Here is a 27834-nt window from a genome sequence, read left to right on the forward strand (position 1 = left end):
GTTTCACACGCCAATCCACAGTCCACTTTCTGTTTTATACCTGTCTGGTGTTGATCATAAAATGGCTCACGGTGCAGGTAAGATTTGATCAACAATAAAATATGTATATTATAATGTCAAACGTTTTTTACACAGATTCAGAATAAAGTCTGTTCGGCAATTAATGTAGCACATTTCAGTGGAGTTGAAAGTACGTGTTTATGATTGGCATTTTGAATGAGGAAGCAATAATAGCTGTACAATGCAGATCTAATTCCTTTTAAAACTAGAAAATACATTTACATACGAGTAAATTGTTTATAAACATTAAGATCCACCGCTTCGTTCACATATAGTTCAATGACCGAAGAACTGTCGACTGGACAATCTTTTTTATGATGTCTCATATTAACTTTTATCAGATTCCATTTATTTGTGTTTTTTACAACAAAAAGTAGTTCAGTTATGGATCGTACATTAAATGATTGACAACAGGAAAGCGTGACAGCTGTACAGTTCAGTCATTTAGCCTATTTTACATTATTTAATCCAACAGAGATGAGGATTTCATTGTTTGATTTGTGTTTTTTTTTGTGTGTTGTGTTTCATTTGAGGCCTGGGAATAAAAAAAAAAAAATGTGTAAGGAGAAGGTCCCTTTTAAACCTTGCTGTAAAAAAAACCTGCCAATTAGTTCACCCAAAATTTTAATTCTATAAATGGAGGAGTGAGACGGCTCTCAGATTGAATCAAAAATATCTTAATTTGTGTTCCGAATATGAACGAAAGTCTTACGGGTTTGGAACAACATGAGGGTGAGTAAATACTGACAGAATTTACATTTTTAGGTGAACTATCCCTTTACAACATCGGTATACACATTTCTAAATTCAATAGCATTTGAAGAGAACAACTTGCAGTCATGAAACCAACTGTAAAGTGTTCACGTAGGTGTTAGGCATAATGTGCTCCTTTTAGATTTTGGACATTTATTTAAATAAATAAAAATTTTGCTTTTGAAGTTAGAAACGTGTATACCAATGTTGTATGTAACTTTAGAGACGGTCCCTAAATGTGCAAATGTCAAGTAAACATGAGGGTGAGTAATTACTGACAGAATTTACATTTTTGTGTGAACTATCCCTTTAAGTTGGCAGGACATTTGCATGTTTAGGGACCGTTTCTAAAGTTACATATGGGATTGGTAATGTATACACATTTCTAACTTAGATTTTTGATATTTATTTAAATAAATTGAAGTTTGCCATTGAAGAAACGTGTATACCAATGTTGTATGTAACTTTATAGATGGTCCGTAAATGTTAGAATGTCAAATGTCAAGCCAACGTAAATTTTACATTTAGCAGATGCTTTCATTAGGGGCGGTGCCAGAGAATAGGCTTTATACATACAGTCGGCAACGCGTCATAGTTGGGGGGCGTGGTCGGCGTGGGGGAAAGCAGCGCGACCATCCTATGTATTTGAATGACAAAAATGTCATATTGCGAGTCATTTATGCCTGCCGACCGGCAACGGTACATTGCAAAATTAACTGTAATAGGTTATGATTGCCCTTATTTAATTAAAAACTGGGTCAATGACCCAACCAAATGGCCGGAGGTGTCGTTTCCAGACTATTGTTATCTGGTTGAATCTTCAGGTAAGACATCACGGAAGCTGCAACACAAGCCTATTACTCAATCAACTTGCGTATAAGTTACTATAAGTCCACAAAACCTTGTCACTTACCAATTGTACGTATGCTTCACTCCAAACTGTTAATCCTTTTGTAAAACGGTGAGTTAGTAGATACGAAGTTGCAGAGGGACTTTGCTGACAGTTATCCGAATTCTCACAGACCGCAGTCTGATAACCTTCAGCTAATAACCAGGGGCGGTTTCTTCATTGGGGCGATTGGGCGACGCACCTCCAAAATGTGAATCACATTCACAATCTCATTCAACCAGAGAGTTACGCTAGCCATCACTATATAGTCCAATCAGCGTCATGTCACGTTCTGTGGAGTACCGCCTCTTTTTGGGCGATTTCACTCTGGCTGAGAATCGCCCAGAGTGTTCCCATAGACTTGCATTCAAAGATGTTTTTTTTCGAACTGCAGGCACTGCAACGCATTCTCTATGGGTTCCGGGAGGGCTCGCACTAGCGTGCTTACATCATCATACGTATCCTTAACTTGTGCAGCGATTGGTGGGAACAAACATACACTATTAAAAATCTTTAATATTTGACAAATAATATTTTAAAACATTTTTGAATTCAAACAGCAACAATAAAAAAAATGAAACACTACTTTATTATCTTTATCAAATTGATTTTAAAAAAAAGCGAGAGTGAGAGAGACTGTTGGGACATCTCGCGAGTTGTGGCTTAGACAGTTGAACTTGAACAACGTCATGGCGAACACAGTCCTTTAGAAGCCTACACAGCAAATTTCAGGAGTTGAAAAATCATGAGTTTTTATTTTTTTAACTCTGACTACACTTTGTGTTATTGGATACTCCCCGGCTGTGTTGTATTTTCAGTTCATTCATTGGTGTTCAGGAGTGTGTTTTGGTTTTAACACTAGCTACACCTGGAGTTATTTTTGAGAAGTGCGCCACGACACGACCCTGCCGCTGGATAAAGGAATAATGGACTTATGTGCCTCGTCGTGAGGTAGGTAAAAGAGAATATATTTAAAAATGTTCTATATTTTCTGACAAACACGTTTGGTCATCGCGTAGCTGTTACGTTATAGGCTAGTTATACTGTTTACTAACGTCAACGACTCTGACAAACTTGCTGTTGAACGTTTGTTTACTTATTGTTTCAAATTTTTAAATGGCTATTTGCGTGGAGTTTTTGTCGATGTAAACGAGTTAACATTAGCTAACCGTCTTTCCATTCACCATGTTTCTGAAAATGAGTGTTTTACCGTGAAATTGATGCATCAATGCATTACAGGAATAGCGTGGTTACACAATTGCAGTGTCTAACGTTACCCTGGAAAATAAGATATAGTTGTGCTGTGTAGGCCTGCAATGATTTGAATTGTAACAGCTATAACGTTAGGCTACGTATTAGTGGTGACCCACGATCACGATGTGCATGATTTTCAGCTAATATATTTTTGCATTCTCAATGAATGGTGCTAGATTATTCCTCATACTGTTGTTTTTGTGATCTTCAGATACGACTGTCCTGCAGACAAGCGGTTGAAGGTTACTCCTCCTCAAATCTGAACCAAATGGATTTGCTGAAATAAAGGCAGTAACGTAAATCAAGAATATGGTGTTCAGTGCAGTAATTTCCACACAAAACATTATATTGTGTTAAATAAATGTTAACTCTAAATATTTTTTTAAGTGTTACTTTTTAACACTGGTAATGAGTTCATATAATTATTTTTAGAGTTCCATTTACTCTCCGTAGGTTTAGTATTTTAACTCCATAAATTTTAACTCTGAAAAAGTGTTAAAAATTCAACTCCAAGAGCAGAGTTATTTTAACTCTGTGCTGGAGTCTATTTGATGGTCTCACATGTACACTCAGATTGAGTTGATTTTAACTAACGGAGTTTATTCCAAAAACCAGAATTTGCTGTGTATGGAGGAGTGATCCAGCTCTTAGATATAATCAAAAATATCTTAATTTGTGTGCCGAATCTCTTTAATGTGATGTAATAAGTGTAATAATAGTGAGTATAGAAACAAGAAGATTTATTGTTATTAAGTCACTTTATTTGTCATTAATATTAAAGTGAAGTTGACTTTACATGCTTAAGCTCTTAATTTATCCATTGCATGGGTGGGCCTTGTCCTTATCAATCATCCAAATATTTGCCCCCCCTGAGAGATTTTGCAGGAGCCGCCACTGCTAATAACGCTAATATGTGAATGAGACATCCCTTATGAAAAAAACTAAAGGAATCTTGTAGTATTTTAGGACAAAATATTATAGTAACGTTAATCCTATATGAATACTATAGTATTTTGGGACATAGCCTAGAAGTATAGAGGTATTAAAGAACATCACAGAAGTATTATACACTACTGTAGAATACTAATAGCCATAGGATTACTATAGTTATTTTTCGTAAGGGATGTAACGTCAGACAAATCTGGCCCACTGCCTAATACGAGTTCAACATCTACTACTATATCACACAGGGATCTACTCACACAGTAATCTAATAAATTCTGATTAATTTTGCCATTTTGTCCCCCTATCCGGTTCTGTATGTATGTAAGAAAGGCCGTAGAACTTCAATTTATAATTTGTTAGTTTATTGGTGGTACAGAAAACGACACCGCAACTCTTCGGCATGATTGTCCCATGTATTTCAATGAGCGCCAAGGCAATGTTTTCCCCCACGGGCTAAATTCACACCACGTGACGGGGCGTTCCCGGGGGCGTTCCCAGACCAACCGACTGTATCTATGCACGAACGCTTCCGTGTTTGTCTCAGCACGCCCAGTTACATCCGGTGCTGCGTCAGAAGCCGGTTTTGCGTAATGGCGAGTTCAGACTGCATGATTTTCAAAGTAGTCGGGTCGCTGTTCTTTTCACACTGCATGACTATCTTGGCCAGCATTCAGTCACTGCTCTGTTCACACTGGACTATGGATCGGCGACAGAAGGTTTCACACTGCATGACTTTAGAAAAATCGCCGACAGATTCTGTCTAGCACGCTGCACGCAAACTACATTTCACAACAAACACGCGTGAGATATGAAAAGGAAACAACGCGCGACACCACACGTGCAAGACCGGAGTTCTCACGTGAGACTTTTTTTTTTTTTTTTTCGACCCGGTTGTCGTACAGCTGGTGAAACAGACACGATCGCTCCTGCCAAATTTCTACTAATTTTTCTTCCATTTATTGTGTCCAAATAGACCGAGAACAATGCCATATCATGTTGATATGTGATCTATAACTCCTCCCCGAACTCCCTGCTGCTCTGTATCTTGCTCTCTCACTGGCTGCCGGCGATCGCCGATGTAGTTTTCAGTCAAAACACTTTTCACACAGCAGGATTTTGAATCGCCGACAGGTCCAGATATTTAGCATGCCAAATATCTCACGGGCGTCGGCGACTCGTCGGTGATTCTCTCAGTTCGCGTCTTTGTTCATTCACACTGCGTGATTGTCACTCGCGTGAACGAGCGCCGATTTGCCTGTGATTTCGGGCATTTGTCGGCGATTTCTCAAAACCTGTCGGCGAGCCAAAATCGTGGCTAAAATCATGCAGTCTGAACTCGGCATAAGGTGGAGTTATGCCGAGTTCAGACTGCATGATTTTCAAAGTAGTCGGGTCGCTGTTCTTTTCACACTGCATGACTATCTTGGCCAGCATTCAGTCGCTGCTCTGTTCACACTGGACTATGGATCGGCGACAGAAGGTTTCACACTGTATGACTTTAGAAAAATCGCCGACAGACTCTGTCTAGCACGCTGCACGCAAACTACATTTCACAACAAACACGCGTGAGATATGAAAAGGAAACAACGCGCGACACCACACGTGCAAGACCGGAGATCTCACGTGAGACTTTTTTTTTTCGACCCGGTTGTGGTCCAGCTGGTGAAACAGACACGAGTGCTCCTGCCAAATTTCTACTAATTTTTTTTCCATTTATTGTGTCCAAATAGACCGAGAAGAAGCTTTTTTTGTTGAAACAATGCCATATCATGTTGATATGTGATCTATAACTCCTCCCCGAACTCCCTGCTGCTCTGTATCTTGCTCTCTCACTGGCTGCCGGTGATCGCCGATGTAGTTTTCAGTCAAAACACTTTTCACACAGCAGGATTTTGAATCGCCGACAGGTCCAGTATTTAGCATGCCAAATATCTCACGGGCGTCGGCGACTCGTCGGTGATTCTCTCAGTTCGCGTCTTTGTTCATTCACACTGCGTGATTGTCACTCGCGTGAACGAGCGCCGATTTGCCTGTGATTTCGGGCATTTGTCGGCGATTTCTCAAAACCTGTCGGCGAGCCAAAATCGCGGCTAAAATCATGCAGTCTGAACTCGGCATTAGGCTGCGTCCGAAATCGCGTACTTCCATACTATATAGTATGCGAAAAACAGTACGCGAGCAGAGTAGTATGTCCGAATTCATAGAATTCGAAAAACAGTAGGCGAGAAGTACCCGGATGGCCTACTACTTCCGGCGAGATTCTGAAGTGCGCATACGATGGACACTTTACTATCCCATGATGCCACGGGAGAGGAGGAGTTGTCGTTATATTTGAAAATGCCGGAAACCGGAGACGCGGGAGTTTTCCACTGTATATGGAGTTTTCAAGTGTAAGTACAATATTAAACACTTTTTGTTTATTTGTGGTGAAATTGTGTTTGTTTAACATCATATAAGTAAACGATTGACTTGTTAAACGTTTAAATAATGTAAATCGCGGGTGCAATTTTCTGATTTGGCTGCAAAATGACACTTTTGTCTTTGCCATTATTACCGAACTTAACGAGCTAATGCATGTCAGCTAACGTTAGATAACTTTGTTTTCTTTAAACAAAGAGTTTGTTGTTTCGCAGTTAAATGAGATGCTTACACATCTTTAATTTTTTTATTTTAAAACGATTAGGAAAATCAGGTGGAAATTAGCACTTAAGTGCTACAACCTGCAAATGCATCTCTCCTTTTTAAGGTTAATGTATATTTTGCATTGCCCTTGTTCAAAAATTAATAAATTAAATTAAATTTTATTTCTCCTTTACCGGTGTTGTTATTATGAAATATTTGTTGCCTGCATAGCAAACTATTGTTAACAAGTGTACCTCAACTTGTCAATGTAACATTAATAGACTGATCATGTTAAGTCCTGTGTTGATTTTGGAGGGGCAAAATGATAAGATTAAAAATATGTAGGATTCATATTCATAACCATGACATAATGACACCATTATAATCATGACATGACGCATGTCATTAATATTAAGGTGGTTTTATGCATGTATAACAGCTGTCACTAAGTGTTGCTCAATTATGGTATTTTTAATGCGAATATGACAGTTTGAGATGTCTTTGTCATGACAACTTGACATAAACCAATAGGCCTACATCATAACCTGTCAGTGTCAAGTGTGTCTCACTCAAACAATGTCATATTTGCAATTTTGCATTAAAAAATTAATAATTGAGCGAATGACACTTAATGACAGTTGTCATAAACCCTCCTTCACATTAATGATATGTGTGATGTTAGTCTTATGCACACCCCTTCAAGTAAAGTGTTACCATTCTTTTTTTTATTATTTTAATAGTTCACCCCAAAATGAGAATTCTGTCATGGTTGATTCATGCTCATGTTTGGCCCTGTTATGCAATCATTTAACAAATTATGTTTTACAAGCAAATTACAGTTATATCTCAAAAATATATTGTCTGACTATGAATGCTGCACTGTAGAGAAATAGCCACACACTTCAGACACCATTAACATTTATTTGCTTTATTTTTGTAACTTTTAAATGGATGCAGAATACAAAGCTTAAAACAAAATCACACAACTTTGGCATAAAGTAGTATAATAGAGCTTAAAGCACTAACAAAAGGAAAAGTATTAAAACATTTTTATTATGGTGTCACCATGAGGAAAGACAATGAACTTTAGCAGCTTCAGTAAGGTAACTTTCACAGGTTTCTAAAAAGATCTAAAGGGACTTTGATAATAGCATCTCATTTGTAAGGCATCACTGATTCTATATATTTTGTTTTTTTCAAGGCATGTTTACAAGACGAGGCAAGGATACCCACCATCTCCAAGGATGCACTATCCTGCAGATGGAAACAGGCGGCCAGTGCAAACAGGGCTGTTCTTCAGCACCCGGGCATCGTGCACCGACCCAAGATACCCAACAAAAATGTCGAGGAACTTCCCCTAGTGGTCAGTGATGGCCTGCAGCTGAAAAGAATTAAACAGCTTTCTGGTTGAAGTAGCACTGGACGTCACTTGCTAGTGGTTTGATGCGGATGTGACAGCCATCTATTGCACCAGCTACTACACTGACAGCTGGAGACCCTGCCAGCTGGGTAAAACCTGCTCCCACTGCCTCCTGGTCATCTGCACTGGGGAAAGCGATAACCTGTCTCAAAGTGCCGATGACTGCCTTGCTCATTCTGTGCATAATGTCGTGCACAGCAGACTACGGGATGTCAAAGACGAGTGAAACTACCCAGTATGATGCTGCATGGGCCAGCCAGTAAAGGAACACCAGCACCTCGACGTCCTTTTCCCACCCATGGTCGCAATCTGCTTTCACTACAGCAATCAGGGACTGGATGGACTGCCGTGAAAGTCGGGAGGCTGCTGTGCCAATTCTTCGGCTGTACTTTGAAGATGGAGCTGACCTCCACCCCGGTCCGCTCCTCCACCTCGGCTAAAGAATTGGCACAGCAGCATTCACGTGTCAGTAGGTTGTAGGGCTCACAATCTGTAAACATTTATATAGTTTTAAAATACAATAAAATACAATTTGAATCAACAAGACACTTGTTTCCTTTGTTTGCTTATTTATAAATATATATGTATTTAAATGTATTAGATCCCATTTCTCATGCATGATGTATTTGAATATGTCTGTGTGTGTGTATATATATAAGTATATATATATACTTGTATATCATAATATAAAAGCTTTATAAAAACTAATTCTTGATGAAAATGTTAGATGTCACTTTACATTTGAAGTCAAATGTGTGTGTGTGTGTGTGTGTGTGTATATATATATATATATAAAACATTATATTTGACTTTAGATGTAGTGGTTTAAATGAATTATAATTTTTAACAGGCTTGTATATTTGTGTTCAGTTATTTCACTGTAATGGCAATGAAAAAAACCTATTGCCATAAAATATAACATACATTTTATATATATATTTGACTTCAGATGTAAAGTGACATCTTAAATTAGTGTCAAATTACACTTGCTGTTTATAAAAACGTCCTGCGGTTAACGTGAATGATGTTAACAATACTGTGAGGCATTTAGCGGTCACACGAGTAAAAAAGAGAAGTTATTTAAATTGTATATTTCGAGCTACATCAACAACTTTGAGGGTTAGTATTCTCTTTCTGAGAAAACGGATTTTATTAAAGTTTTGCCCCTATATACTTTGCCTGGAGAACGTGCTTCCGGAAGTAAAGACGCTGACTGAGATTCTTTCGGACATACGTCAGCAGGGTTCGTGCATAGAGCCTATTTTAAAGCTGAGGGGTTGCTATATCATTGACAGGGCGAGCTGCGCAATTATATAGCCTATATATTACGTATAAATACTATTAGTAAATTAGGAAAACTTGGCCACTCAATATTTAATATTCAATTATTTTAATCATCCCAATTAAAGTTTTAATTTTACTAAATTGAACAAGCACAAAATTCAGCATTCAATCAAATATTCTTAAACAATTATTATTAATAAGCAGTGGCGGTTCTACATTGAATTGCATTACATTTTTTTTATTTGAGAGCTACTTTTTAAAATTGAAAGTGGCAGAGCTACTCGTGTAATACAATACTTAAATCTCTTAAATAATGCCTCATAGCTATCCTATTAACAACTATCCAAACTTTTTTAGACCTAAAAGAGTTTTGTTGGCTTGAATGTCACCCTTAAATCAAATGTCAGAAAAAGACACAGAATCAGAGATTAATTTTTATGGAAAATTGTACTTTCCATATTATACTGTAAAAATACATAATTAGAGTTGATTTAAGTTGACCATAGTTGATCATAACTAGAGATGAAATGGCATTAACATTTAATTTCATGAATATAGTGACCAAAATGATCACGGTTATCACAGAATCCTGTTCAGAAATAACTACACAATGACATCAATTCAAGAAGTTTTATGTAGAAAACTAGCAGTTAACAAATAAAATTAGCAATAATATGCACTTACATTAAAATAATAATAACATTAAAAATGATGGCCAGATTTCAAAAGAGTGTCTTGCACCATGTTATCTACTAACATGTATGTACAAGTTTAAGTAAAGTTTTGACAAAAAAGGTTTTATAAAAATATAAACCTTACGTTTCAGCATTTAAAGGTGCCATCTGGGATAAAAAATCAAATCATACACCATATTCCATACCAGATGGAGGCAGTATACCTCCAGAAAAATACCTCCGCGGCCGCGCGCACTCATGTCTTCAAACAACACGGGCGAGCGGGTCTCCCTCGCGCATATTAATCAGTAAAACTGATAGTAAAAGGTTGGAAGACCGCAGTTTCACGTGGATCATTTGGAGATTTTCAGAGATTAGAGACTAAATGAACAACATCTCAATACTAAATTATAAAGGCCGTCTCATAGACAAGCGATCTCATTTCGACGATATGGGAAAATTAAAGTCCAGGCATTTTTAGTTTATGGTATTCGTTTTGTTCATGTTACATTTTTTATCATTAGTTTGAATTAATTTGACAGACAGCATTCCCTGATGTGGACTAAGCTAGCGCCTTTCAGAGCTGCCAACTCTCACAACACTTTTCACACACTCTCACGCCACACATCCATTTTGTCATGCACAAAAAAGGACACAGAGACCGATCTCAGCTCTCAGATTCTGTTAATTTTATTACACAATTCAAACAATAAATGCAGTTTTGGCGCTTGTAAATGTAAGACGACAGATCCCTAGCGCACGTGAACCGATCATCTCTACTAGCTAATGGTAAACGAACACGAACACTGTTGAAAGATACAGTATGTTACAACTTACCAAAATGTATTCCTCATGCATAATATCGACCAATCATTTATTTAACTCTTCCCTGAACTGAAATTTAGTAGCGGGCTGTATTTCCACACGACTGACGTCAGGTTCAAGTACACACAAGCCGGCGCGACTTACTCATGTTACTGCAGTTTGGCTGGCGGTAACGTTGCCCGCCCGCATACCGCCTCCCATGGCCGAAACTGGTATTACAACACCTGCCGGGCCGGGGCTAGTAATTTAGCATGCTAATTTAGGTTTATATCTCGGCAGCACTATAACTTGCCAGTTTTTAATGACATCATTGCACTTATTTCTTCTCATTCTTTTGATGTGTGTAGCTCATTTTTGGGATATTTTTACCTCAATTATTCCATATGGCACCTTTAAATATATATGTATATATTTTTTGTAAAAAGAATGAGTAAAAAAAAGATAAACTACTGAGATTTATAATGCACATTAGCAAATCTTTTAATAAACTTCTGTCTGATTTTCCCGTAGCGTCTGTCGTTGCTATGCCACCAAGCTCTACACTCTAAACAACGACAAAGAACGAAGTTTTGGTAGCTAATGGATTTTCACCACCGAAAAACGCATGCTGTAGCTCTGCTACAAATTTATTTACGGAGAAGAGAAAAACACCAATAACGTTTGAGTATAGTGTTTAGTGTTTGAGAAGTTAGAGAGACAATAATAATAGGGCAAAGATTATCACAAATAAACACAAGATTTCAATATTATGAAGCTGCAGCCAGACTTGGAGCCTGCATCTACAGTCGCGAGTTTTGCACCTGCATTTACCCAGAGCTGTGTAGCGTTAAGTAGGCTATATGGCACGTCTGAGTCTGACCATGAAATAATTTATCGCCAGTGGCAACGCGCTAAGATAGCTTTTCAGACACAACATTCTCCTCTTCTTTATAGCTCTTTTGAGGAAGTTTCTATCGTGTAATTTCACTAACAACTGTCTAGAGCATATTATTAGGCTTGTTTTAGATGCGCCTTTCCTTGTGAGGTGGCTGCAGTGAGGGGACTCGGGAGGAGTGAAAAAAGCGCAGGCAAGCCAGACAGATGTCGGTTCTCGCAGTGGATCAGACACCTGTGAGATCAAAGACTGATATCGCAGGATTCACGCTCGTGCACGTGTTGCTAATAAACTGGATGTGATTTAAGTTCTGTTGCTTTTATATGAAAATAGCTAAATATAATGAACAAGACACCCAAAGTAGCCTACTTGTTATTTAATTACATTCCAAATATGTGTATCAATAATTTTTTTCTTTAATACATATGTGTTTTTAAATAGAAATATTTTTTTAATTAAAAAGAAAACACATAATAACCCATATGGCACTGTGAGTTTATTCAGTATGTATACACATAAAACATGATATCAGTTTTAAAATCAAACATTTTAAAAGAGAACAATAGTAAGCTATATCACGGTTGTTTAAACCAATGAGCATTAAGCTGTGTCGTCAGCAAGTCGTTTCCCATCATGCTTTTGATCAGCACGCATTCGGTGGAGAGCAGACTGCACAATCCAACAGGTGCGCCTTGCGCTCTCGAGAGTTTTTTGACAAACATCGGCATGACATCAGAGCCAGGCTTGCCAGAATATACCCTGACCCGGGCGGACCGGACACATTTCTAACCGGCATGCATCCAATAGACCTATGTTTCCGTTCTGCGGTTCTGCAGTTAGACCTATCTATCTCCATGCATCTCGCGCTGATCACCTTTTGATGGGTTCTGCACAGATTTTGCTCATCTCAAACAAGCCTATTGTAACCAGGGACTTGGACTAAAAAACGGCACTGGACTTTGGCTTGGCCCGGCCCAAAGCAATCGGTGCGCGGAAACTCGATAATAATCTTGATCTTTAATCAAACAACACTTGCCACGAAGAAGCATCGTTTCCTGCTGAACTTCTCAGCTTCTCCTCAGAAATCATTTTGGACTGACATGAATGGCAACAGAGGGTCACCAAATATGATACGGCTATTTTAAAGGTCTCCATTTAACCCAGATTCACTCTGGTGAATTTGGAGGATATCACGTTCATTCTGGGTTAAAGGAGGGTAACAGAATTCGGTGACCTTTAAAATAGCCTGATATATTTGGTGACCCTTGTATGTCTTTAACTATTCATGTCAGTCCAAATTTCGTGTCTGAAAGCTATCTTAGCACGTTGCCACCCGCGATAAATTATTTCATGGTCAGACGCAGACTACGCCGCTCTGGGTAAATGCAGGTGCACCCCCCGCTCCATCCCCCGGTGGAACTGGTATGGTCCAACCACGAGCAAAACAGAAAAATGGAAAATCAGATCAACGATTAATTTTTTTATGTTTGTTCAAAAACCAGACTCGGACGCAACAACCCAAGCATGTAGAATTGAAAATGAAACTGAGAGACAATAATCCGTCTGCAAATTATTCCATAAAAATGGATAATTAAAGTTTGAAGCCAATTTTTCATTTGGTTAATTTTGATGGTGCAAATTGAACAAAGAACTGCAAAGCGTTGCACGGACCCCTGACAGTCTCAGCTTGGAGTTTGCAGCAAGTAGTCATAAATGAAGTCCATCTCTGACTCTTTTGTGTTTGGATAGACTGAGCAGTGCTTAATGTGGAGCTGCTGTTAAACGTTGACCTTGATGATTGTGTTCTGGAGATGCAGTGTTGCTTAGGATAAAATAATTAATTGAGAAACAGGGAACAGGGTGTGAACGCGTTGTAGTGGGAGAAAATCCTCAGCATTTACACTTGTATTATGTTAAAGATGCATAAGCAATTTAATTGAATGGCATGAGTGTTAACATTTAGTTTGAAGGTCTCTTAATATGTTTTTCAGTGTCAGAAAACGTCTCTGGAAAACAGAAGCTGAACCTGGTGCTGTGTGGAAGTGATGGATCACTTACAGTCTCTGTGTCCAAACTTTTACGAGGGAAAAGGTTAAATCTTTCACAACAGAGGGTGAACGGTGAAGAGTGTGTGAAGAAAGAGGAGAGTATCAATGGTCGTCCGATCAGTCTGGTGGAGCTTCCAGCTGTCAATCATCTCTCAGAGCAGGAAGTGATGCGTCAGACTCTCCGCTGTGTGTCTCTCTGTGATCCTGGAGTTCATGTTTTCCTCATCATTGTTCCTGTTGCTCCACTCAATAATGACAACAAATCAGAAATAGAGAAGATCCAGAAGATATTTGACTCCAAAAAGCATTTTGTGGTGCTCTTCATCTCAGATAGTACTAAACAACGTGCAGAAGATATTATTAAACACAGCACAGATTCTCAGAGGTTAACCCGTCTCTGTGGAGATCAGTACAGAGTGATGGGGTTAAAGAAACCAGAAAACTCAAGACAGATCCCAGAACTGCTGGATTATATAGAGAAGATGAAGACTGAACCATATTCACTTCAGATGTATGTGAAAGCTCAAGAGAACAGAGTCAAGCATGAAACAGAGGAGAAATATAAAGAAGAAATGAAGAGACTGGAGAATGAAAATAAAGAGTTACAAGCGATGATTCAATCAGATGGTGAGTTGATGGACCTTCTTGATGTGAGGAGACTTGTGGATTATTTCTATATCCGCGGGGTAACCCGCGGGTCGGGTTGGGGCGGGTCATTAATTATTTCTTTTTTTTAAATCCATGTATCCCTCTTGGCGCCACGGTCGAGTTTACTCGACAAGATGCGTCACTGAATAAAACGGGCGATTTTACCAAATTGAGTGTCAAATTTCGTTTGACATCCACTCCACTGCATGGCAGACATGTCATACTTCATCCCCGACTCAAAAAAACATCATGTTTCTATCCACAAGTTTCCGAGGGGCGCTCCTGTAAAAAATAAAGTGGGTGAAACTTCCGGTGAGGCGGCGGAAGTAGCATTCCAATGGTATTTTGTGTGTTAGTTAGCGAACAGGCTAGCTGTTTTTCGGAGAATTATTTTACTATTTAAAGACTCAAATCTTTATAAGAGATGTCGTTACGGAGCTCAGGGAGAACATGTGCTGTTCGCGGTTGTATGTATAACCGGACTAAACTAATTCAGTGGCTTAAACGGGATTGTTTTGAACATAAGCTGAAAACGAAATCAGAGTGATCCTGCCAACGACTGTAGTTTCCATCACCTCCCAAAACACGACGAATCTTCCTGTGTACATTTGTTTAAATTCTTAATGTTCTATAAACTCTATCAGCATGTGTTTGGCTGTTCGCTACTGATGTTGCACCTAAACTCAGGATCAAAGCCTGAGTTGAGAGAATACCAAATGTGCCAGTTAATGTATTCAAGTATCACATTCATTTATAATTTTGAATAAACTCCAAAGCACAATGACTAAGTGTGTGCTTTTTATTTTAATTGTTTGTCAGCTCACACAACTGTCTGTCTGTCACAGTCTTCGTCTGCACCATCCTGTCTGCGTCTCCAGCACTACACTTCCCAGGATCCTCTTGTCTCCACACCTGAACTCACTCCCTCATCAGCCTCCCGTTCAGCGTCCTGTATTCATCTGTTTCACCTGTTTTCACCTCGTTTAGTTTGATTCCTGTGTGTATTTAGTTCCTTCCCATTCAGTCTGTCCTTGTCGGTCGATGTGAATGTCACCCTGTGTTTCGCCTGCCTGTTTCCTGTGAATTTGAGAATAAACCTTTTGTATTGGAGCTTTTCTGGACTCTGCCTGTTCGTCCTTCTGCCTGAACCCGCACCCGTGACAGATCGACCGACCCCCAAAAAAGGGATTAAAATGGATTTAGCCGCTGTACAGCTTCTCCTCCTGGAGCAGGAGGATCAATCCCTCGAGGCCCACACACAGAGGTATTTGGATTTGGTACCTCATGTTCACTATGATGTTACCAGCCTCTGTGTGTTCTTCCGGGCAGGCCTAAATGCTGAAACCCAGGCACGCCTGCCCGGAGACGGGCCTCGAGGGGACTTTGCGGCCTATGTGGAGTGGGTGCTGGTGTCATGTGGATCTCCCTTTACCCTGTATGACGTCACCAGCCCCACTCCATCGCTCGAATGCTCTCCAGAGACTGAATGCTCTTCACCGCTGGTTCCGTCCAGCTCTCCAGAGATTGAATGCTCTTCACCGCTGGTTCCGTCCAGCTCTCCAGAGTCGGAAGGCTCTTCACCGCTGGTTCCGTCCAGCACTCCACAGACTGTATGCTCTTCACTGCTGGTTCCGTACAGCTCTCCAGAGACCGTCCAGCCAGCGCCAAAGACCGTCCAGCCTGCGCCAGAGACCGTCCAGCCTGCGCCAGAGACCGTCCAGACAGCGCCAGAGACCGTCCAGCCAGCGCCAGAGACCGTCCAGCCAGCGCCAGAGACCGTCAAGCCAGCGCCAGAGACCGTCCAGCCAGCGCCTGAGACCGTCCAGCCAGCGCCAGGGACCGTCCAGCCAGCGCCAGAGACCGTCCAGCCAGCGCCAGAGACCGTCCAGCCAGCGCCAGAGACCGTCCAGCCAGCGCCAGGGACCGTCCAGCCAGCGCCAGAGACCGGGATCCCACCCAGCCTCCCTCTCCCACCTCCTCTCATCTGTCCTCCCTCTGCTCTCCTGCCCTTCAGCTTCCCGAAACCAGCCTGGTCCTTGGATCCCCGGTTTTCGCCTCACACCTCCTCCTCTGAGACACTTCCTCGGCCCCCGGTCCCATCGGCTCCCCCGTGGCTGCTACCTCCCTCAGCTCCTCCATGGTCCCACAGTCCACCAGCTCGGCCAGGCTCCCTCGTCCCTCCGAATTCCCTGCACTCCCTCGTCATCCTCCCCTCACCTATGGACTTCCTTACTTTGGCTCTGCCCCGTTTTGTCACCCCTTCGGTTCAGTTGGACTCCTCACTCCCTCCAGTCACCCGTCAGCCCTCACGCACTCTGACCTCACCGTGTCCCTCTGTGCCCCTGTCAGCACTTCTGTCACCAGAGCCTGCGGTGTCCCCTTGCTCCCTCGGTCCCTCCTCAGCACCCATCATCGTCGGTCCCTCAGCTACACCCTGGTCTCCTCTCCCATCCGCTCCGCCCCTGTCAGTCGGCCCCCTGGTGTTGTCAGCCCCACTACCATCGGCTCCACCAGGGGTCCTCCCTCCAGCTGCTCCGCCCTGGTCTCGCCCTCAGCCTGCTCCGCCCTGGTCTCGCCCTCAGCCTGCTCCGCCCTGGTCTCGCCCTCATCATGCTCCGCCCTGGTCTCACCCTCAGCCTGCTCCGCCCTGGTCTCGCCCTCAGCCTGCTCCGCCCTGGTCTCGCCCTCAGCCTGCTCCGCCCTGGCCACGCCCTCAGCCTGCTCCGCCCTGGCCACGCCCTCAGCCTGCTCCACCCTGGCCACGCCCTCAGCCTGCTCCGCCCTGGCCACGCCCTCAGCCTGCTTTGCCCTGGGGACGCCCTCAGCCTGCTCCGCCCTGGCCATGCCCTCAGCCTGCTCCGCCCTGGCCACGCCCCGCCCAGCCCCCAGTTCGTCCCCCCTCCTTCCTCTGTTATGCGGCGTGAGGTCACGCCTCCCGGGAGGGGGGAGTTCTGTCACAGTCTTCGTCTGCACCATCCTGTCTGCGTCTCCAGCACTACACTTCCCAGGATCCTCTTGTCTCCACACCTGAACTCACTCCCTCATCAGCCTCCCGTTCAGCGTCCTGTATTCATCTGTTTCACCTGTTTTCACCTCGTTTAGTTTGATTCCTGTGTGTATTTAGTTCCTTCCCATTCAGTCTGTCCTTGTCGGTCGATGTGAATGTCACCCTGTGTTTCGCCTGCCTGTTTCCTGTGAATTTGAGAATAAACCTTTTGTATTGGAGCTTTTCTGGACTCTGCCTGTTCGTCCTTCTGCCTGAACCCGCACCCGTGACACTGTCACCATGCCTTGATGAGTATTGATTATTAATAATGTTATTATAATACTGCCAATCAACTACTGCGGAGGGAAAGGTACTGTAATTTCACCCTTTTGAATTTCGTTGAGGTCGTGTTCCCACATCGTTAGCTAGTTTGGATCGCTATAACTTGAATGACTGTCAACTGTTGAATGAACGAGTGTCAAGCATGTCAAATCGCGCTTTGTTTACTTCCAACCGGAAGTCGCGCCCACTTTTGACGCAAGGCCTCATGGGGCGTAGGAAACTTGTGGATACAAAATGTTCGCATTACAGCGCATTGAATCAGTGCAATCAAAAGCGGAGTTAGTGCGAGAGTGAGTCATTTTATCAGAGCCTCTCCGCGATCGCGGCGACAGTATTGTGGTGGAGATTTTGTCTATTATCACTGGGTATGTTAGACGAGGTCTAGTACAGTTAGGGGGCAACGTGAAGGCAGGTTGGGGGAGTCACAAAGTATGCATACGCATACTTGGTGCAAGCGAGGCAGATCTGGCCGCGCTCTCGCTGCTCGTATCACTTATGATCTGTGCTTTGCCGTAACGAGTGATCTTTGAACTAAACAGGTCTTGTCTACTTGTGTTTGTGTATCATATGAATAATCTGCCCCATGCATGGAATCAGAGTGCCTACTGTATGTAGTAAATGGAAAATCTCCACAGCAAAAGTCAACATGCATACGGTTTGTTCATTTATTAGTAATGACTGTTTATTACTTACTATATTCCTGAGCATTCAGTATTGTGCAGTATATCATACAGAAGGTGATGGACATTTTGGGGAGAAAGATAGAGATGCTGCATTTTATCATTTAAACGTGACTTTTCATGAAAATTATATAATCCAAGATTGCTGCCACCATATGACGTGATAATATGCAAATCAGATGGGGAAATTGAATCCCTACATAAACTTTAGGTCATCCTTAATATTTCTCTAATTTACAGGAAGTATCTTGTTTTACTTTAAAGATATAGGCTAGTCTTTTGAAATTAAGATGTCAAAATCGAACGTTTTAGGAAAAAAACTCTGGCGCCTATTTCCAGCCTATACATATTTGGGAATATCTATTTTCATATTTTATAAGGTTATTTGATAAGGTTACAATACGATTACCGTAGCAACTTGCCTGAGGTGAGATTCCCAAACCTTTGGTGTCACGTGACACGTCACGAAAGCGACGCGCGCAAGCAGCTCCCGCCGCCAGCCGGGACAACAACAACAACAGAGACATATAAGTGAAGATGGAAGACGAGGTGCGGGAGAAAGTGAGGTCGGCTTTAGGCTGAAATTGAAGTCACCTTTAGGCTGAAATAAAGGCTGTTTTCATTTGCATTACAATGCCTAGTAGCTAGCTAATGTGACGGAGTAGTAAGCTATAGATTTCAGACACAAGGTTAGACTACGCCACCCATGGGAATTTCATCCCGGGAAATATGAATGATCCCTAAAAATTTAGGTCACACAGGTTCGACTCTCGTAAAAAGGTAGGCAGAAACGTGGGTATCATGATATAAATACATTTTATTATTAGAAAATCCTATTTAAAAGAGAGCATGAAATTCACAATAACCTCAGTTGCACCAGGATGGCTTCAGATGGATGGTTATTGCATGGCAGACATGAGTGTTTTAAAAAAAACAAAAAAAACAAAGGCAACAAAAGATGTAACACAAAGTACAAAAACTAATGACCACACGACTGAAAAAAACAAAACTGCAACCTTACAGGGCCGAGGTTCACCACAGCAAAGTGATCATAAAGCTAGTCAGTCAAAAGCACACTTGCACACTCACACCACCGTGCTGTCGGCTCACACAACCAAACACTTCAAGAGTGCTGCACGGCAACCGTGGAAGGAGCACCACCACCAGTGGGACCCTTCCACAAAAGACCCTTCACCAGTGGGAACTCGGCGACTGAAAGAAAATACAAAAAAACAGAAACAAATCTCAAAACAGTACAATAAATCACAATTTGATTATGGTATAATCACAACAAGCACAGGCAGGAATAAAGTCCTGTCAAATCAAATCCAGAACAATAAACAGTTTTTAGCACAATAAACAAAAACAAATTAACTCAATACCAATAATAAGGTAAACAAACTTGAAAGGAGCAACCGCAGAGTGATATCCTCCTTACAAATTATTGAATGGCAACCCAAAAATACACTAAACAATGATGTAAAGAAACCAGACAGCGACAATCCACCAGATCAGCTGGAAAATACAGCGTTCTCGTAGTATGACGGAGGGAAGGCAAACAGGACTGCAACTACAGCCGAAACAGATCGCTCACGAGTGAGAGAGAGAGAGAATCCTGAGACAGATACACACAAAAGTAATTACTAACGTGCATACATCGTTAGCTAACATTCGCAGCATATAACTAGCATATGACTTACCGAAGAAATGGAAGTGAGCTCTAATATTCCTTCACCAGCACGGGTATGCGGTATTCAGGCAATTGCCGTTCAGCGGAGATACAGCGGAGATACAGGGAATACTGCACACAACGCAAAATATCAACCCCGACCCCACAAGACTAACCAATCTGCGTTCTCAAAAAAACGCCTTGCACTTACCGGAGAGATTAGCAGTCTTGGCATACACTTTAAACAAGCCAAGAGTACCAGGAGGAGAAAAGACAGGCTAGGAAGCAACAATGAATCATTACTCCTACGCATACAGAAAAAAACGGAACTTGCTACATGCTAATGGCGCATACCTGTGTCCACTGTCAACAACAGCTACGGGGAAGAGTCGGACATGACGCATCCCAGGCCACAGCCAACCAGATCTTAAATAGGGGAAACTGATAGGTGCTCATAAATATCAATCACCACTCATTTCGTTCGGTTACACTAAGTATGTCTAAGTATGTCGGTCGTGGGTGCGGGGCGGGGCGGGTTGTAAAAATAGAGACAGTGGTGACCTTTGGTCACTCTTGAGTCTCTCGTCAAACTTGCAGACGTTCTTGTCTGATCCTCGATGATATACTTCCCAAGTGTGCCATTCTCATCAGTTCTCACAATAAACACCTTTTATACAGACCTCTCATACCCACATAGCAACATTGTTTTGGCCTAACCTTTTCTCTTTGCTCATTTGGCTGTTATAACAGAAGTACAATAGCTGAACAATTTCTAAAATAAATGACTTAAGACGCAAGAGCCCAACTAAAGCAAACACTGATCTCCATAATGGTGACCAATTACGATTTTCTCCTTCAGAGATTCTGATGTTATGGTGACTTCAAATGAAACACAGAGTTAAACCTCTGTTAATTCTCAATGAAACTGTAGAAGTCTGACAGAAATAAAGTCAGTCTGGTTAGTAATAAGTGAAGCTGGTAATGCTGTTTGTGGAGTTGTTTAATCCTCCTCTGCTGAGATCTTCAGATTTAATGTCTTCTCTTCAGGTGATTTCATCTAAGACTGTGTCTAAAGTCAGTTGTAGTTGTTCTGCTCGTCTCTTTTTCCGTTCTCTTCTTTCCTTCAGTGATTCTGTTTGTTAACAGGCTTATTAAGGTTGAGATGACTCCATGTTTAATATACACTGATTTTGTGGCTCAGATAAAGTCCAGTTCTGGTTTATTTCTTTGCTCTTGGCTGACATGTGGCATTGCTATGGCCTGCTTGTGGCCCAGATCTGGCAAACAGGAGTGGGCCACCCAAGGGCCGTCGGTCATTGCTGCATGTGGGCCAGATCTGCATCCCACAAGTGCCAGATGTGGGCCGGATCTGGGCCAAAACAATGTTGCTATGTGGGTAGCCAGCTGTATAAACGTGAATATTTAAGATTAAATTAAATGTTGAATTATTAGAATTGTGTTGAAAAAAATTATTAGAATTAACCCAGTAAATGTTACTGTGTTTTTTAATCCTATACATGGAGTAAAAAAACAAACGAACACACAGTCTAAACCTGCATTATATGCACTTGGATAGGTTGCTTGGTACTCACACTTTACGCTGCACATTTATTCAAGTTGTCATCAACACAAATGAAAAAAAGTAGTGAATGGCCATAATGTATTTAAAAAAATCTAATTTCAGAATGTCTGATCTGTGGCAAGGATGTATTATTGGTGAATATAATATATTAATAACAAATAACCACCAATCCAATTCAGGATAACATTAGTAAATTCTTCTTCTTTTGAATGCTGAAAACTATATCAACTTATCATATTTGTTTCTAGCTTTCTTTGCAACAAAAAAGTATGTGTTATAAAGACCACAAAACTCACATAAAAAGGCAGTTAAACTGCACAAGTAAAGGAAATACTGATCACCATAATGGACCAAACATTTCCAATAACACTTCGACATCTAAACCTCTGTTGACTCTCAAAAAAATAACTTCTGCTGATACCCTGACAGATTTATTATCATCTTTTATTTGCTGTTGATTTCAGGCTGTGTTTTTTAAGTCAGTTGTAGTTGTTGTTTCATGTTCTGAGAGTGCAAGCATGATGTTGAACTAGTGTTGGGCGATATGCTCCATTTTCATATCGTCCTATCGTCAGCATGTGAGATCGGCGATACACGATAGTATCGTGAGGGGGCGGGGCTAACATTTGATTATTAACTTGATTATTTAGCCTACTCATTAATTTGCTTGTTTTATTAGCCTACTTCGTTTTATATACGAGAATATTTTTTCTATTTTGCTAGCAAAGGTGGAGTGTTTATTAATAGGATCAGGTTATTTCCTGGTATAGTGAGGTAAAAAAAAAAGAGATCCTAATCCTTTTGTTTGTCAACGGGAAATTTACGGACACATTAGCCTATCCTCATGCCGTTACATGAAGCATTTTGACTAGGGCCTATTTCTGCACGAGATGAAAACACGTTTTAATAATTTCTTGGGTCAGAAAAAGCCCTAGCAGTGCGCTCTTTGCGCACTTCACATGCGCACTTCAGTAAGCACGAAGTACGCGGGTTAATGTGTTTTAAATGCCGGGAGAAACAAGAGCAAGGGCCAAATGTCTAGCTGAGTCGATCGGTTTATACTTATACTTATGACTTGACTCAGATAAAGGAAACGTTTACATGACCACATGCATTGTCAAGTTTATTCAACATAATCAGGTTAAGAAAGTCGTCGCATGTAAACGCGCTCTATCTCTGAAAGTGAAAGTAAAAACGGACTGCTTTCGGCATCTGCATTAACGCCGCGTTCCCTCAGAGACGACGATGATAACGGTAACTATAATACTATTTTAGTGATATTATTATTAATACTATTTAGTAATTGTATTGTTTTTAGTGTTAGTGTCATTAAACGTTTTGTTAATGTGTTACGGAAACAAATACTGACGAACAACGATGCCGTTTTCATCTTGGATCTGTAGGAAATTGAATTTTGCGTCTGTTAAAACGAGCACACTTGATAATTTGTGAATGGATCACCTTGCAATTAAATTTTGATGTGGAATGTTTTTTAGTCTGTTTTAAAAACATTCTCTTAGAGGAGTCCTCATTAGTGCGTGTGTTGATGCAATTGTTATGAGGTGATGTCGTTGTAAATTTAGGCAAGGCAAATTGATTGTAGTTCCTAATATTCATTTAATAACAATACTAGCTTTATAATAATAATAATAGGCCTAATAATAATAATTTAATACATTATGGTAAAACGAGCCAATTATCGTATTGATATCGTCAAAGGCATCTGCCATCGGCGATATGTCAGACTATCGTCGATACACGATACTATCGTCTATCGGCACAACCCTATGTTGAACCACCATCACATTGTAACATTGATTCAATGCCGTTGATTTATGGATGTAATTTCACATTGTTTTTCAACATTAATTGTGGGTGCAGAAGTGATGTTGATTCAAAGCAGTTAACTTTGACATGTTTTAATGTTGTTTAGATGTTTGCTTCCTATGTGGGTTTCACTATATGATGCGTAAACTTTGTAATTAATATGCAAATCAAGTGTGTTCCTACAACTAAGATCCCTGTACTTGACATTGCACATTCTGTAATTTGACTATCGTTGATGACCACATCACGATATCGCTGCTAAAACAAATATATTGTGCTTCCCTAATCATGATTGCTATCTTACCAGAGATGGAAAAAAAATCCTGCTCCAGTAAGTAAACGTGTCTGTGTCTCCAAAAATGTTGGTGTCCCCATGTTTTCTGGTGGAAATCGTTCATTTTACCACGCATACACACCAGTTTTTATATTAATCCATGGATTCTTGCTTGATTTCAGGTGCTGAAAATGAAGCAGATGATCAGGATTGTCTGAGGATTGTGCTGATCGGGAGGACAGGAAGTGGAAAGAGTGCAACAGGAAACACTATTCTGGGAAGAGAGGAGTTTGTGAGTCAAATGAGCACAGATTCAGTGACGACTGATTGTGAAAAGAGAGTTGGTGAAGTTGATGGTCGAACAGTCGCTGTTGTTGATACTCCAGGACTCTTTGACACAACACTGTCAAATGATCAAGTGGTGGAAGAAATAATGAAATGTGTTTCACTGTCGTCACCTGGACCTCATGTGTTCATCATTGTGGTGAATTTGGGAAGATTCACAAAGGAAGAAGCAGACACTGTATCTCTGATAAAGAAGATGTTTGGTCATAAATCTGCTCAGTTCAGCATCGTCCTGTTCACTGGTGGAGACAATCTTGAGGGTGAATCTATAGAGGATTATGTGAAGAGAAGTAAGTCTGGAGAACTGCAGAAACTGATCAGAGATTGTGGAGACAGATTCCTGGCTTTCAATAACAGAGAAAAACAAGACAGAACTCAAGTAACTCACCTGTTGAACATGATAGAAGAAGTGAAAAACACCAATGAGGGTCGATACTTCACTAACAGCATGTTTGAGGAGGCAGAGATGTCCATTAAAAAGAGATTTGATGAAATAATGAAAGAGAGAGAAAGAGAAATTCAGGCTCAGAGAGAAGAATTACAGGCTAAATATGAGATGGACAAGAAAAACATGATGAAGAGACTCGAGGAAGAGAAACAAAGAGCAGACGAGGAGAGAAAGAAAATGGAGAATCAAATCAGAGAAAAAGAGGAAAAACTGAGAAGAGAGTTTGAAGAGAAAGAGAAAACAGAACAGAAGAAACGAGAGATTGAAGACCAGAAACGATCAGAAGAGGAAAAACAGAGAAGAGCTGAATATCATCAAAGAATAAAAGAGATGAAGAGAGAGATTGAAAATCAGAGATTACAGCATGAAAAACAGCAAAAAGAAAGAGAAGAAGAAGATAGAAAGAGAGACGAGAAATACAGAAAAGATCAAGAAAAGATGAAAGTTGAACAAGAACGAATTATAGCAGAATTACAGATGAAACAAAAAGAGGAAACTAAAAATAGAGATTTGGAAGAGAAAAGGAGGAGGAAAGAAGAAGAGGAAGAGAGACAGAGATGGGAAAGAAAAATAAAAGAGGCTGAAAATGACAGAAAAGAGACTAAAGAGGAAATTAAACGACAGCAGAGAGAATGGGAGGATGAGAAGAAACGACAGATGAGAGAACGAGAGGAAGAAGAGAGAAAGAGAAGAGAGAAACACGAAGAACAACTGAAAGAAAAACTAGAAGAACAGGAGAAAATGAGAAAGAGATTTGAGAGCGAGAGAGAAGAAGAAAGACAGAAGATAGAGGAGGAGAGAGAGAAACAGAGAAAAGAAAGAGAAGAAAAGGAGAGAGAATATGAAGAAAAGAGACAGGAAACAATAAAACATTATGAACAACTGGAGCAACAGAGAAAAGAGGAGGGGGAGAAAAGAAGACGAGAAGATGATGAGAGACGAGAAGAAGAGAGAAAGGGATGGGAGAAACGTATTGAAGATATGAAACAAGAACAGGAAGAAGAGATCAAGAAAAGAGAAACAGAGAGAAAAGAAAGAGAAGAGAAGGAGAGAGATGAAATGAAAATGAATCACGAAGAGGAAATACAAGCCATGAAGAAGAAACATGAAGATGAAGCCAGAAAACAAGCAGAAGAAACAAATGATTTAAAAGGGAGAAAAGAAGAGCTTCAAAATAAGCTGGAAGAACATCAGAAGCAACAAGAAATTCTGGAAAAACTCTATCAACTCATGGGGCTCCAGAAAGGGGTAATAAGGCGAATCTATGAATTCATGAAAGGGGAAAAAAAAGTTGAATATCTCCATCAACGCCTGCAAGATATGGAAGGAGACGAACTAAAAAAGCTACAAGAAGAAGTTGAAGAAGTTTTGAAGGAAGCAAATAAATCAAAATGTGTCATTATGTGATTTTCACATAGCAGCTCAAACAATAATTAGGTTGCTTATTCATAACAAAGGCATGCCGCTGTGGATGAGTGTGGATTCATGGGAGTTTTCATTTTCACCTCCACAGCCGATATATATTTACATCATCACAACTCTCTGGAAATTTTAGCATGGTAATTTGACAATGTTAATGTATTTGGTCTTGCCGAATAGACATAACAGTAATTAGTGTTTCCATTAGTTTGGCTCTTAACTCTTATTATATCTTTTGTCTTTTTTCTGCTGTGACAGTGTGTGTGTCAAACACATTTAGATCAGGTGATGATGGTTTTATAAGTGGTGGTGATGGTTTTATAGATGGTGATTGTGTGTTTTTAGGGGTGGTGTTGGCGCAGTGGATAAGACACATGCCTTTGGTGTGAAAGACCCGGGTTCGAATCCACTGTGAGACACCAATGTGTCCCTGAGCAAGACACTTAACCCATAGTTGCTCCAGCGGCGTGCGACCTCTGATATATATAGCAATTGTAAGTCGCTTTGGATAAAAACGTCATAAAATGAATAAACGTAAATGTTAGGGTTAGGGTTAGCTGCTTTGATTTTAACTGCTTGTTGTGCCATAAATATATTTATGTTACGAACCCTGTGTTACTGCAGCATGAGATCCAGCAATATTATAACAACCAGTTTGAGAATTTGAACAAACAGGAGCCCGAAAGATTAATCGAGGGACAAAAAGTGCCTTGCTGCAATGCATGTTGGGTACCAGCATAGTACAAACCTCCCAGCATGCATTGCAACATGCATAAATTATGCTGCTGAATTGTCTTTTAATTTTGTTTAATAATTGTTTTGCTTATATTTTTTACTGTTGTTTTTGTTGTGAAATTTAGTAGCTTTGTTGTGATGTTCAGAGTTTGTCTGATTATTTGAATATTTAGTTGATTGTCACCATTGTTGAGATTCATGTGCTGATTGATATCTGTGTTTGTGTTATATCATAGATTAAAGGGTGACTCCACCCATTTGCATTAAGATTTCCATTGTTAGAAACCCAGTTATACTATTGAATGGTTGTGCAACACTTTCTCATTTTCCCCTGAGACGAGCTGCTATTTACCTTTTTCACTTCTTCGTACAATGACGCAAAATTCATCATTTTAAGTCATTGTAGGAGGAAGTGTAAGGGGGGAAGAGTTTCTGAAAAAACTACAAGCACAAGATCTCACCCTTTCACACCCGCCCATAGGGGGTCGGACCTAATGCACTAACAGACCAATCACAGATCAGTGCCAGTGCGTTTGATTTCACTGGCAGAAACGTTTTGAAAATATGGACGAAGCTACTGAATACACAGGCGGATGCATTATGGAGGATTGGGATTAACGTTACACATCTTTTTTGGACGCTAAGCTAGCAGGCCCTTGTTCTGTGGAGAAAGCTGAGTAGTAGGAGTTACCGTCCTCTTTTTCCTGGACATGCCCGGCTGTCGATGTCCGGGATTCAGCTTTTAATTTCTGCAGTCGCCATTCATTGTTTACATGTAAGTTACAGTTTTGTTTCAATCTAACTGAATTCCTTATGATTGGTGAATCTGAATTGTGTTTACATGAACGCTAAACAAGTGATCTGTTGATATGCGTTTTAACATTGCTAAGAAAATTCCTGCTCTTCCGTGAGAGATACAAGACTTACGGTAACTTACGTCTCAGGTCCACACAGCTCTCACTCGTCCCGCTCGCGACAGTAAACATGATGAATGGCGACTGTAGAACGCAAAAGCCGAATCCCGGACATTTTGGGCGATCTCAACACATTTTCGGACAGACTTATCACGGAGAATCACTAGTAGACTTGTTAACCTACCGCGAGGTTAGCGGTAGGCGTGGCCTCCTAGGGCAGCGAAGCAAATGCATTCTGGTCATGAAGGTAAAGAGGTACTAAGGTTTGGTTTTAATAAAAAAAAAAACAAAACAAAAAAAAAAACAATTTAGAATGG

At 40.7% G+C, this 27834-nt stretch overlaps 1 protein-coding gene and 1 pseudogene across 3 annotated transcripts; one reads left to right on the forward strand and one right to left on the reverse strand.

Moving 5' to 3' along the window:
• Positions 1-27821, forward strand: LOC120462999 (uncharacterized). Of its 3 annotated transcripts, none has more exons than XR_016155278.1 (3): positions 1-77; positions 2565-2653; positions 3168-3264. XR_016155278.1 is itself a non-coding variant. In XM_089129017.1 (3 exons), exons 1-3 carry the CDS (start codon positions 62-64, stop codon positions 25854-25856), a joined length of 2718 nt encoding a protein of 905 aa, XP_088985143.1. In that variant the 5' UTR covers positions 32-61; the 3' UTR covers positions 25857-27821. The 3 variants fall into 3 exon arrangements, 1 of the variants encoding a protein (XP_088985143.1); XR_016155279.1 differs by having other exon boundaries at positions 23-77; positions 2521-2653; XM_089129017.1 differs by lacking the exons at positions 2565-2653; positions 3168-3264 and adding exons at positions 13592-14275; positions 23839-27821 and having other exon boundaries at positions 32-77.
• LOC120480360 (uncharacterized) lies at positions 7730-12396 on the reverse strand (annotated as a pseudogene).
• Positions 27822-27834: the final 13 nt, after the last annotated feature.

Source organism: Pimephales promelas, chromosome 3 (genome assembly GCF_988280905.1).
Source record: "Pimephales promelas chromosome 3, fPimPro1.hap1.1, whole genome shotgun sequence".
NCBI lineage: Eukaryota > Metazoa > Chordata > Actinopteri > Cypriniformes > Leuciscidae > Pimephales > Pimephales promelas.